The sequence below is a fragment of the Salvia miltiorrhiza genome, chromosome 6 (genome assembly GCF_028751815.1).
Source record: "Salvia miltiorrhiza cultivar Shanhuang (shh) chromosome 6, IMPLAD_Smil_shh, whole genome shotgun sequence".
Classification (NCBI taxonomy): Eukaryota; Viridiplantae; Streptophyta; class Magnoliopsida; order Lamiales; family Lamiaceae; genus Salvia; species Salvia miltiorrhiza.
In genome coordinates this window covers 25,683,473-25,697,689 of record NC_080392.1, presented here as the reverse complement: position 1 = coordinate 25,697,689, position 14,217 = coordinate 25,683,473, and the positions used below count along the sequence as shown (strand labels likewise).

The window sequence follows — 14,217 nt, the reverse complement described above, 5'->3', positions numbered from 1 at the left end:
TTGTGAGATTTTGTGTTATGAATCAATAACAAATTGGATCGCAATTGTTGAAATGGAAAATTTAAATCCCTAACAACTGACACAAAGATTCACGTGGTTTGATTCGTGATGAATCTATGTCAACGAGCAAGTAAACTAAAATCCTCTATGAATCAACGATGATAAATAACTACAATAGCAGATTACAATATGCAACAATGAAGTACATAAGTATTTTAACAACATGAATTAATCGTTTCTATCCAGCTGCTATATCACTTCTTATTTTCACGCTCTCTCTCTTTCTTTAGATTTTATCCTCTTATATATACAATGGAGAGTATGAATCTAAACAAGATACAAATCACGATACATTCACATAGCTAGCCCAACGTAAAATAAGAAAAATAGTTGCCGCATAAGTCTCCCCACACTGTCGATTAACAGCTGAAATGTTGAGCTGAGCTGAGCTGGGACATTCAGCTAAGCTGAAAACTATTAGCTAAGCAGATCAACCATACACACAAAAGGTTTGGCTCGGCCGTAGACCACCATCGGTAAGGCTGATCTGACATAAGCTGAAATTCCTTAGCTGTGTGGATCAGTTTTAGCACCAACATGATAGTAAGCTAAAGTTTACTTCGCAGCTGACTTCCACAACTCATGTTAATGTAGTCCCATATCTCTTTAACCGCGTAGATATGCAATTAACTATCAACAACCTCTACCTTGATTGCATAACTTCTTTGTTTAGACTCTATGCCTCTTAGTCCCATTACAAGACTCCACTTTCTTTACACAACTTAACTTTAAGCTGATAATAACTCAAGACAATACCTAAACTTTGATGTACTGGCAAAGGTTTGGTTAACATATCAATTGCATTCTCCAAAGTTGAAATTTTCAACACCTTCATTTCTCCTTTCTCAACAATATCTCTCACAAAATACATTCTCACATCTATGTGTTTAGACCTATTGTGAAATATTTGATGTTTCACAAAATGATTTGCACTCTAATTGTCACAAATATTGTACTCCCTCCATCCCATATATATATTCCCGCCGTCCATGAAGCATGACCTAGTTTTTTTCGGCACATAAATTAAGAAATTTGTATTTTGTGTGTTAAGTGTGGTAGGTGAAAAAGTGAAAAAGTGAATAAAGAGTAAATTTTTTGCCATTTTTAAAAACAGGTCAAGCTTCGTGGGATAAACTAAAAAGGAAACTGAGTCATGCTTCGTGGGACGAAAGGAGTATATATAATATTAATTATTAATTCGGATGTTCGTCGTGCATTGTACGGATGGACGTACGTACTAGTTAATCTTAATGATACAATAACTATTAATCTTACTTTTATTAATCAATCTATTTCAAACATGAAAACCAAATAAGTGATTAAATGATTGATCAACTGAAATCTCCGGTCATAATTGTGTAATTCGAAGGCGTAGCCAAAACTTGAGAACACAAACCTGTGATATATGATCAAAGATTGTGTAAGGAAAAACTAAAACATGTCAGCCAATCATATCCATACATACACTGTGCCTACAATCAATTAATAGCAAGATGAAGAAAACGAACACGACGGAAATCTCTCAAGCGCTTGAAGCGCCTCCTTCATGGATGGTCTCTTTTGCGGCACCGGTGAGATGCAGCTGTACCCTAATTTAAGTAACGCCAACAACTCCTCCTCCTTCCCCTCCATGTCTGCGCGGATCGCCGCATCGGCCATCCTCGACACTTTCCCTTTGTCCTCGTCGGACGAGATGGAGCTGCCTGCGACGGCCAGGGCAGGACCCGCCTCATCGGATGCTATGACTTTACCCGTTACTAATTCTAGTAACACCACCCCGAACGAGTACACGTCCCATTTCGGGGTGGGCTTGAGGCTCCGGAGCGACTCGGGCGCATGGTAAGGCGACACGCCCATTATGCTCGGGCTCGGGCTGGGGGTGGCCCCGCTGGCAGCATAGTCCTGGAAGCTGTCCCGCGAGGCCGTGGAGCGCTTGCTGCCGAAGTTCCGAGCGGAGCTGCCGGCGGCCTTGGAGCTGCCGTTGTCGCACGTGACGAGGCGCTGGAGTCCGAAATCCCCGATTTTGGGCTCCATGTCCCAGCCCAGTAAGATATTGGTGGGCTTGAGATTGCCGTGCACGTGCTTCTTCTCGTGGATGTAGCACAGCCCGCGGGCCACGCCTTTGGCTATCTTGAGCCGCATTTCCCAAGGTAAAGGGCAAGGTGAGGAGCCAGCTTTCCCTGCACACAATTACACACCACAGCCGCAGGTTAGCAGTAGCACGAACCAAAATACATCCTAATCACAAACATTGAATTTAATTTCCACGAATAATCTGCGATTCATATTTCAAATCGAGCCAAATAAAAATCTAGAAGGTACAATTATAAATTATAAATGTAGAATGATAATTCAATTGTTTTCACTTTTTTTTTTGGGATCTAAATCACAGATTATATATTCTATAAAGTGCGTGGATAAATATTTTTGCAAATTGCCCAAAATTAAGAAATTCCCGTTAAATCGAAATCCAGGTGGCATCGATACTTTTAGAAACCTCCATCGCCACGACAATTTCAATTTAACAGAAATCTTAATTACAGAAATTTTGGAAATCACAGCTTTATATCCGAAAAATCAGTAATAGTTATGAATTTACAAAGAATTAATCCATTTTTATTATTAGATAATAACAGCTATCATGCGCGGTGGCGGAGGATAAGATGTAGTAAAAGTCGTGCGCTAGAAGACGGAGCTGACTACCAAATGAAGTGGTGGTGTGGCTGCAGCAGCAGAAGAGAAAAGAGAAGCATTAAATACAATAAGTTTCAGTTACAACTACTCCACCGCTCCAATTCAGTCTGCACACGTTACCAAAATACTTGATTGCATATCTCTCTGACCCCAAACTCGTACACAAAATAATTCAACTCATAACTTCACATTTTCAGCTATTCAACTAACAATCTAAACTTTCATCAGAACTTGCGACAAATTCAATTCAATTCAATCTCAAAATTAAACAAGAATTCAATTTGAACGAAATTTGGAAAAAAATTGAACGAAACTAAAATTTTGGAACTTACTGTAACGGGCGTTAGCGAGGCTAGCGTTGGGAACGAATTCGTAGATGATGAGCTTCTCCTCGACGCCCCAATAGAAGCCTCGGATCCGAACCAGGTTCGGATGCACCAGCTTTGCGATGATCCGAACCTGGTTGTGGAAATCCCTAAACCTCTCGACGCCGCTCTCCCCGACGCGCCGCACCGCCAGCGTCGTCCCGTCCTCCAAAACCGCCTTGTACATTATGCTGGAGCCCGACGCCCCCAGGATGTATGCCGACGCCTTTAGCAGCGTCTCCAGCTCCAGCTCCTTCTCCCCGTCCACCGTCACCAGCGCCCCGCTCTTCTGATGCTGCGGCGGCGCCGCGTTTTCCTCGGAGCTCGCGGACTCCGAGGTTGCTGCCTCGCCAGCAGCGCCGTCGTCGTGATGGCGCTGCTTGTTGAGACAGGTCCAGCCGCGGAGCCAGTTGTGTTCCTCCTCCGAGGAGGAGGACTCGGACGACGCCGCCGCCCAGTCAAACTCTGCGGCACTTTCCGCGGTCTTTTTCGCGGCTTTTTTCCTTTTCCTTTTGTACACGTACGCGAATATGGCCAATAAAACCGCGATTCCCGCCACGTCTCCGGCCACGATTCCCAAAATCGTTCCCGTCCGCAGCCCGCTCGCTTTCGCTTGCGGCGGGCTGCCGGCGGCGGCTGTGGCGGGGCTGGAAGTGATGGTTTTCGGAATGGCAGCGATCGCCGGCGGAGATTCCGGCACTGAAGCGTTAGGTATGGCTGCTGCGGAAGACGGAATCGGGCAGAGGTTTCTTAACGGCTTGCCGCACAAGTTACCGTTGCCGGAGTAGGATTCCGTCACTTGATTGGAGAAGAGATCGGAATCTGGAATTGGACCGGTTAGGTCGTTCGAGGAGAGATCGATGGTTGCGTTTACGGGGATTCCGGCGGCGAATCCCGGCGGAATTTTGCCGGAGATCCTGTTGAAGGAGACGTTCAGGTATTCCAGATTGGCGCCGCCGAAATTCTCCGGCAGCGAGCCGTTGATCAAATTCGAAGACAGATCTAAGAATCGAACCGAGCTGAATCCGCCGGGAATTTCGCCGGAGAAGTAATTGCTCCGCAAGGAAACAGCCGTTAAGTTACGGAGAGCTGAGAGATTCGCTGGGAGGTTGCCGGCTAGGGCATTGTCGGAGAGGTTCAGAACTCGGAGAAATTGCAGGTTCCCGAGGAGCGGTGGCAGCTCGCCGGAGATCAAATTGTTGGAGAAATCGAGGCTCTGAAGCTCGGAGATGGCGGCGAAGAGGGAGGCTGGGATGGAGCCGTTGATGGAATTGTTGGCGAGATTAAGAGTTCGGAGGTGAGGGATGGCTCCGAGCGTGGAAGGGATTGATCCGAGAAGGCCGGAATTAGGGAGCGAGAGGGCCGTGACTCGGAAATAGGCGTCGGCGGAGCCCGGAGTGCCGCAAGAGACTCCATTCCACGAGCACGGCGTGGCGTCGCTGTAATTCCAGCTCTGCAAAACCCCGAAAGGATCGCTGAGAACGTTGTACTTGAACGACAGCAGCGCCACGCCGTCGCTGCTCAGCCCGAACGACTCGGCCCGAATGAGAAGCACCGTCGCGAGAATCCTCCACCGCCACAGACGGAGGAGCTCAGGGTCAACAGAGCTCATGGTGTCATCAGCTGTTGCGGCATCTCTAATTTTCGAGACAGAAGAGAGAGAGTGAGGTGGCAAACGAACTGAGATTTATGGCATACAAAGAGAAGGGACCACGTGAGAGGAGGTGAAAAATAACATTTACAAAAAATTAGGCATATTTATTAAGAGTAAAATATACTCACGCGATCCCATGAAGTAAGACCAAGTTCTTTTCAGAACGGAAATTAAGAAATTTGTATTTTTTGTGTTAAGTGTGGTAGATGAAAAAGTGAAAAGGTTAATAAAGAGTAAATTTTTTGCTACTTTTAGAAACTGATCTTGCTTCGTGAGACAAATCAAAACGAAAACTTGGCCTTCCTTCATGGGACGGAGGGAGTAATTCGAATTTTTATTCTATGATAATTTTCTAATTTCGATTTATATTAGTCTATTCGTACCAATTTTTGGTATCCATATTTTTTTTAATGTGTCCTACATTTTGATATCTATTTTTATTTTTAGTAAAAGTAGGTGTGACATTTATTTCACTTTAATTATTTTGACACTCTCACAAAAAATGAGACATTTATTCCACTAATAATACATTCAATCACTTTATTAAAACTCGTATCACTCTATTCTAAAAAAAAAAAAAACTCGTATCAACTCTCAAATGAATACTAAACTGGAACGCATGGAGTATTATAAATATTGCTTGTACTTATTCTGGCTAAATATTATTGGAGCTACCATGTCGAAGTCAACTCACATAATTTATGTCATCGAGCTACCATGTCATTATTATTTTAGATGAAAATCTCAATCTTAATAAAGTTACAACAAAATTATTAAAAAATATAAAGTTACAACAATTGTAAAATTTCTAAATACTTGTACTAATTTTAAAATTTGTGTGTAAAATCAAAAATTAATCAAAATTAGTTTATTTAAACGATAATATCATATTTATATTAATTATAAATTCAAGTAAAAAAATTACCATGGGTCAAAGTTCAACTTTTTTTTCAAGAATAATCTAAAAGTAAATAAAGAAAAATGGGAAGAGGCACAGCTCACCAGAAAACAAACTTTCTCACCAAAAATGTTCTGTTTCGGACGTTGATGATGGCATTAATTAATGGTGGGGATAAAAAAAGGACTGAATAAAATGGATAGTTAATTAACGCTGTTCTTTATGATATGACACTAATTGGAAAAAGGGGAGATCTTGTTGTTGTATATTTTAGTTGCGAAATCAGAGATGAATGTGGGAGGAATAGCATCTTTGCTACATGACACTAAGATGGAGTCAAGAATTCTTCCCTCACAAATAATACTAATTATTGTATATTGACTTTTCCAAAAGGGATCCAACTTGTAGATTATTGGTTTCGTTTCTGTCTTATGTTTCCTTTTATAACATGGGATGTCATATTACAACAACACTAGAATGTGTTGCATTATTATTATAAATATCTGCACCACAAAATAGATCTTGATTGAATGTTCCAATTAACAAGAGCACCCTAATAACTTCACTCAAGGAATGAATTTTTCCCTTACTCGTAATAAGATTAGCTTCGAACAAAATGGTAAACGAATCAAAAACTATTTTTTATTCGATCAAATATTCAATTCAAAATTTTGATATTTATCCCTTACTCGTAATAAGATTAGCTTCGAATAAAATGATAAACGAATCAAATATTTTTTGTTCGATCAAATAATCAATTCAAAATTTTAAAATTTATATTCGAAATTAATCGATTGAAATTGGAATATAAACACTCGATTCGATTATTCAAATACAAATATGAAATTGTGATATTCGATTATATTTAAAAATTTAAAAATTATGTATTATGTATATATAGGGGTAGTACCAATGAGATTGCTATTTTTTGTGAGACCATGAGTATAATTAATGATATATATATATATATATATATAGGGGAAGACTAAAATAAGAACGCTTATTAAAATATAAATTAAGAACCATTTTCAGCCCTTAGATCATCAAGATCTACGGTTGATTCATCACCTTGTTGGATATATTCATGGTCACGAGTTCGAATCTCAAAGGTAGCAAAAAATTATTTTTTCGATATTCATACCTTTATACAGTTTATTCATGCGTGTTATACATAAAATTCATGCATTTTTGCTGGTTTGTAATTCTTAAAATAAGGGTGGTTTATTGAATATAGGAGTGGGCTAAAATAAAAATACATTTTAGAACATAAACTAGGAACTATTTTCAGCTTTATATCATCAAGATCTAAGGTTGATTCATCACCTTGCTAGATAAATTCATGGTCTCGAATTCGAATCTCATAGGTAGCAAAAAAATTATTTTTCGCAATTCATACATTTACAGAGCCAATTCATACGCTCTACACAGAATTCATACATTTTATCTAGTTCGCATTGTATATATTAAAAAATGTTTATATTGTAGCTCTCCTCTATATATATATGTAATATCGAAGATATTATATTTGACATGATGAGCGTAACGGTAGAGTTAAGGATCTCACTTTGAAAATGAGTTGGATTTTCGGGCAAGACGGGATACAAAATTTTCTAGATCATAAGATTAAGTTTGTGTGAAAATTAGTAATACTCTAACATTGATGACTTATAATGTATAGTCGATCGACAAATTCAGTACCCAATCGACCGTTGGTCCACTAGTGGACTAGCCGGTCAACCAGTTAATGGAGTTAGCCAATTGACCAATTAGTTTATTAGCTAGCGATAGTCGTTCACCTAATGGATAAATCTGTCGACAAAATACATTTCCAACAATTACTGTGAAAGTGTATAATTTTCACGCAAATTTTATCACATCCAATAACATTTTTGTTATTTCACTTAAATATGAATGTTTTTTTTACATCTTTTTATAACATATCCACGGTGAAGAGTGGGTTGTTTCACTCATCACCACATTAAATTTTACCTAGTTCCACTTTACATGAAAAATGATTTAGTTGGTGGGTAAATTTTGATCCTTAGATTGTTGATTGGTGTAGTGTCGGCTGCAATACAAGCATGTCATACTTTGTGTTTCGATTTTCTTTTCAATTATTGGAACTACATGGTATCTACCACTTTCGTGTTTCACTTGATTGAAATGACCATTTTTTTCCCACAAATTAAATGCCCCCTGCAGAAAGGAGCCAAATTATTTTCATTTTTAGTCATGATTTCACGTTTTGTTTTTATGTTTGAAAATGTGAGAATCTTGTTTTGTGATTTTCGGTTTGGTGTTAGACATACCCTACATGGATTGTAAAGATGTATTCTCAAATTTATTGGACGGCCCACTACAAAAATCAACGTAAATAGCAATGAATTTTTTTTATAGCTAAACAGTTTTAATAACGAATCAAAAATGGACGTTGTCCATTTAAAAAACGCATGTCGCTAAAAATCTAATGAGGGAACACATATCCGTCATTGATGTTAGCTACGGACTTACAACGGAAATATTCCTCGGGGAGTTTGTGGTTAAAATCTTCTTAGTCATTTAGCAACAAAATTAGCTATGGATATTTCCGTTGCTAAATGGTTACAAAATAATCCGCAGCTAGTTCATCGGTAGATGAATCAGATGTCCTAATTTTTTTTTCCGACGATTTAATTTTAGCTACGAAAAAGTTTGTAGCTAATCCGTCGTTAAATTGGTGGAATTCATATAACTTTCGTAGCACCATAAGAATCGAACATTTCTATATATAATAATGCATATTTGTGACAATGCTTTTTTTTTTATTTTAAATCTTGGGAAGTGTTACAATCAAATGTGTATTAGATAAACCCTTTCTCGCATACAATAGCTTGCAAATCACATGAAATAAGTAAATAACACTTAAAAACTAGGTACAATATAAGGTACTTAATGTGTGATAGAGCATTTATATAGTAGCAATATATATTTTTTATGACAATTATACAAAAATAAATGATTCAAATTAATTTGTTTATAATAAGATAGAAAATTCTTGTATTTGGACTTTAGTACGGAAAACACCACAAAAAAGTTTAATGCATCTGTCAATTTAAATGAAGTACGAAGCCAAAAGGCCGGTATTTTTGGGAGACTTTGCTAATTTATTTTCTTTGCCGATTCATTCTCCGACAAAAAACGTGAAACATTCCACTCAAATAAAATAAAATAAAAATTAAAAAAAACATTGCAGTATGTCTATATTCATGTTATTTTATAGTGTTTCTTTATCTCCAAAATGAACAATTTTTATCTAATGAGCCTTTTGCAAAGTCCTTATCTTGTTCTTTTCTGCTTTCTGATAGATTCTTAAGAATAAGTTCTTGTTCTCCCAAAAATCTCAATCTTTCATTATTACTTTTATATGATTCTATATCTTATATGTAGACCATCCTACTAACTAACAACATTGATATATAATGAGAAAATTAAAATTCGAAGTATCTATTATACTTTTACTAAATGAAAATTTTACAGACGACAAGACATTAATTTATCGTCGAAAAGATTTTAAAAGTTACATATAACTATTTTTTTCGTAATAAGTAGTGGAAATCATTTTCAATCAACGTGGTATCTATTTCATTTGTACTAAATGAAAATTTTACAGACGACAAGATATTAATTTACAATTGAAAATATTTCTAAAAGTTACATATAACTATTTTTGGTAATAGTGGAAATCATTTTCAATCAGTGCGGTATCTATTTTACTTCTACTTAAATGAAAATTTTACGGACGACAAGATATTAATTTACAGTTGAAAATATTTATAATAGTTACATATAACTATTTTTTGTAATAAGTAGTGGAAATCATTTTCAATCAACGGGGTATCTATTTTACTTTTACTAAATGAAAATTTTGCAGACATGATATCAACAGTCGGAAATATTTCTTAAAGTTATATTTAACTATTTTTCTTAATAAGTAGCATAAATAATTTTCAATCAGTGTGTTTTTCTGAATAGTTATTTATGCTGCAGCAGAAACATAAAATTTATAGGCGAATACATTCGTTAATTCAAAGAATACCGAAAAGATGTGCATATTAGAGTGTAATGATATTAATTTAAAATAAATATCTGAAGAACATACGAAGGAGGCAAACCTTAATTAATTTATTAGAAACCATTTACATAAATAAATCTCATATATATAAACGAATTATAGTCCATAAACTGAGGCAAAATAAATAAATAAATAAAAAGCTTATTAACTAAAATAACAAATAATTAAAATAAGTCGTATATTATTCGCCAACGCTACCCACATAACAACAAAACTAACTAAAAACACCATATCCATATTTTTTTCATCCATTTTATTCCTAATACATCATATTTTTCTATTTATTCAATCTTAATTAATTTACTCAATAGCCTCAACCAGATCATCTACTTCATTTGGCTTGTGGCAGCTTTATGTTTATTCATTTATTTTTCTAAATGAGCATCAATCTCAATAGTAAAAGTATATGAAATTTCCAGCTTGAAAGGAATATTACGATTAACAATTGGGATTAGTGATGACTAATTCTTCATCTATTTCCTCAGATTCCATTAAAGAAGATAAAGGGAAAAAGAAGGTCTGTCTTTTTTTTATGAGGATTTCCTTTTCAAGTCAGAAAAAATTTCACCATGTTTCACTCTCTCCTTTTTCAGCTGTGCCCATCTCAAAAGAAAAAGGTAATTATGAGGGAGTTTGTGTGGATTGCAAAAGAGGAATACTTGAAAGTTCACTCCACTAAGCAATGCACACTTTTTTAATATCGAGATAAATACAAACAAAATGCAATAGTAAAGTATTAAATTATCTATAAAATATTCTTGCTGAAAAAAATGCGTCAGTGGTGGCCTTGTAACCGTTATTTAGGAAGGTGAACTATCTGTTGTGGGGATATCAAAATTTTGTAGCTATACATATTTTTGATTTGTTTTTGTTTTTTTGTTTTTTTTTTTTTTTTTTTTTTTTTGTAGATGAAAATCTATGTAATTGCTTTTTTTGTTTGTCATGTTAGTGAGATGCATCCAAAATAGTTATTCAGATGTGGAGAACAAAGGAACCAAGAAAGGGTTGAGAGTAAATGGGTTTCATGATCACAAGTTGCTCTTGATAAATTCATGTCAAGGAAAATAAAAATGAAAGCATATACTCCATCCGTCTCTGAAATAAGTTCATATTATTCTTTTTTGGGACGTCCTTCAAATAAGTTCCTATTTTTTTTCTTTCCATTTTTGGACAACTACTCCACCACTAATAATACTTTATTTATTCTTACTTTTCACTTTTTCAACACTTTTTCACATTTTCACCACTCCCAATACTAATTATAACATATTTTTCTCCACTATCAATACACTTTACCACTTTTCCTTAAAACTCGTGCCGTCCCCAAAGAGGAATTTATTTTGGGGACGGAGGGAGTATATACTTGCTCATTCTTTAGAAAATATGAGCTAGTCTAATATTTCAAGTTTCAAATTTGATATTTGGTGATTTTAAATTTTTTAAGGAAATTTTAGCTTTGGAATAACTGCGCCAAAGTATATATTTATGAGATATAAATTAATAAATGTTGATATTTTATCTTTTATCATGTTAATAAACTTCTCTATTTTATCTAGTTTGATTGGGTAATCAAGAGACGTACTATTGGAGAATTTGAATAGATCATCATAAAATTACCGCTACTGGAAATTTGACATAGTATAACTTAATAGTACTCTTTAAGATCTTACTTGCTTTGTGATTGGTTTCAATTTTACACGAATTGTTGTCATTTCTTTCGTATTTTATTTGTTAATGTGTGTTTGTGCCCTAGTGTTAAAATTTACGATGATTTGAAATTATGCTGTATTCCCAATGTCCCGACTATTTGAGACCTTTTTTTTATACGAGAATTAAGAAAATGGTGTTTTGTGTTTAGAAAAGTGAAAATGTGAATAAAGGGTAAAACTTTTGCCAAATAAGGAAATGCCTCAAGATAGGTGGGACATCCAAAATGAAAAGTGTCTCAAAATAGGTGGGACGGAGGGATTAGTTTTGATGTGATTTTAGGGATAATCAAAGGAAATTGGAGAAAAGATAGGTTGAAGTACAATTTGATAAGAGTCCGTTGGCGCAAATGACAATTGAATCGGATCTCAAACGAGGAAGAACAAAATCGAGAAAGTCAGCTGCGCAGTGCACCCATGGCCGCAGGGGTGACCTTTACCATAAGCTCTTCTGTCCAGAGGCACCCACCTCCCCCCTCCCCCGACTGTGGGCATGACCGCGGGCCTCATCGAGTTCTCCCCCACATTTATACACTGCGGTCACAACCGTGACCGAGGGAAAAAAACGGAATTTTAAGTTTTGTGGGTCCCAGACACGAATTTCATCCTCACACAATATATACCTTCAAATTTTGTGGTGAAATGAACTCATTCAACATATTTCAAACCCTGACCTCCATTACTATACCCAATTACCAAGATTGAAGAGCATTGAAGAAGAGAGAAGAAAAAAGGAAGGATTGAAGAAAGCAAGATTGAAATAGTTGTCACTCTAGTTTCTCCTTTGATTATGTGTTCTTTTGATTTAGGTACTATGTTTGTGACTATGTTTGCTAAGGGGGGTGTATTCATTCCGGATTTTTATAGATTTCTGCAGACTTTTAAAATTCGGGTGTATTAGTTCAAGACTTTTAAAAGTCTTTTAAAATTCGGGTGTATTAGTTCAAGACTTTTAAAAGTCTATACAAATCTGTGTGTATTCGTTAATCCATGGACTTTAAAGTTTGAATGACTTTCATTGATTTCGTTAAAAAAATAGGCATGAACAAATCCGAACACAGACCACGAGAATTCACAAATCTTGCAAATTTCCCGCGCTCGCTGGGTGCCAACGCCCGTGGCCAAAAAGCCAGCGCTCGCTGTCAAGGATTCCAACGATCGCTGGGGAGCCACGGTCGCTGAGCTTGAGAGATAACATCTGAAAGTGGCCTCCTCTCTCTGTCATGTTTTATACTTCGTATATGACTCTCTTTTTTAAAATGGTGCAGTAACTAAACAAGGTTAATTATTTAAGCAGGAGCCCACCACTGTCATGTATTATAAGTGAGATTCCAGCTGCATGTATTGGGTCAAATCAAAAATCATATAGCAACTGTTTCAAAATTGATTACCTTTGCTCCCTTTTTCCTTGAAGCCAGCGGTCGCTCATCCTCAGCGAGCGCTGGGTCTCAAACACTCGCGTGAACCCAGCGCTCGCGGGGGCTTGCAGAGCTCGCGAGATCTCCACGCTCGCTGGTTTTGTGGATTTCAACTCTGAAAAAATCACGACAAATTCTTGCTAATTCATTAAAAATCCGATCAAGAATTCATTCAAAATCATAAAGAATCCGTGAGAATTCTATAGACTTTTAAAATCAACGGACTTTTAAAATCTACATAAGTCTTGAACTAATACACCCCCCTAAATCTCCATTGATTTAGGGAGTAGATTAGGTGGATTTGTAATGAATTGACATCAATACTTATTTATATTTTGATTGAGTATTATTATCTCTTTAATCCTATATTTATTGCTTGTATGAATGGTTGCCATCATTTCTGTGCATTTTCAATATGTTTGTTTGAATTGGGTAAGAATAATCTACATTAGATAAGGAGCTTAAAGGATGTCATCTCAATAAACCGGGAGGTTGAGAGTTTAAGTGAGGGTGTTTGCTGATCTTTGGTGCTTTTTGGAGTTATAGGTTAGAAATTGAATGGGGATGATAATTATGACCCGTAAGCTACCGTTTTAGTCATCCATGAAGGGGCTAAGGCTAGGTTCGAGATCACCCTATATATATAAGCCATATCAAGATTGTATTAATTGAGATTGAAATCTATTACTAATCCATTGGTGTTTAATGTCTAGATCACATTTACATTCCATTACTTATAGGTTTTTTGTTTGATTTTAATTGTCATTTTCATTGTTTAAGTAATTGATCACTAATTTCTTAGCAATAAAATACCGCAACTAACACAGTGCAATTGTAGCAAATAATCAGGAACCAAGTATCGTATCCACATGGACTATTATAAGGAAAATACCCTAAGTAATCCTAATAATTCTCTAGCAATATTCAGGCAAGAACACAAATAAGAGGTGAGAAATAAAAATACCGGATTCAAATAAAATAAATAAATAAAAAGAAATAAAACAGATAAATAAAATACTGATCCTAGGGATGTAATTTCATTAATCAAATTCACATAATTAACCTACTAATCCAATTTACTAGTTTAATCCAGTTATGATGAGAGATCACGCATTTAATCAAATACTCTCGTCAGAGCAGCAAAGATCGTAGATTAATAAATTATCTATATCCGTCAGGTCTCAAGATAATCTACTAACTTCCAATAGCTCCTAAGAATAGCTCCCTATGATCCACCTATCTCCCTTAGATCTCAAGGTTAAAATCAAATCATACATTCCTGAATCCGCTAAACAGTTATCTCCGTCAGGT

At 36.2% G+C, this 14,217-nt stretch overlaps 1 protein-coding gene across 1 annotated transcript; it reads right to left on the bottom strand.

Moving 5' to 3' along the window:
• Positions 1 to 1,442: 1,442 nt before the first annotated feature.
• LOC130990951 (probable LRR receptor-like serine/threonine-protein kinase At4g37250) lies at positions 1,443 to 5,186 on the bottom strand. The gene is made up of 2 exons (XM_057915169.1): positions 3,087 to 5,186; positions 1,443 to 2,240 (listed from the first exon to the last, which is right to left on the bottom strand). The coding sequence occupies exons 1-2, from the start codon at positions 4,729 to 4,731 to the stop codon at positions 1,543 to 1,545; spliced, it is 2,343 nt and encodes a 780-aa protein (XP_057771152.1). The 5' UTR covers positions 4,732 to 5,186; the 3' UTR covers positions 1,443 to 1,542.
• Between the last annotated feature and the right edge of the window lie 9,031 nt (positions 5,187 to 14,217).

Excerpts from the sequence above, each read along its gene's own strand:
- LOC130990951 (XM_057915169.1), bottom strand. The coding sequence starts at position 4,731 with ATGAGCTCTGTTGACCCTGAGCTCCTCCGTCTGTGGCGGTGGAGGATT. Across the intron at positions 2,241-3,086 it reads CCTCGCTAACGCCCGTTACA|GGAAAGCTGGCTCCTCACCT; the intron begins GTAAGTTCCAAA and ends AATTGTGTGCAG.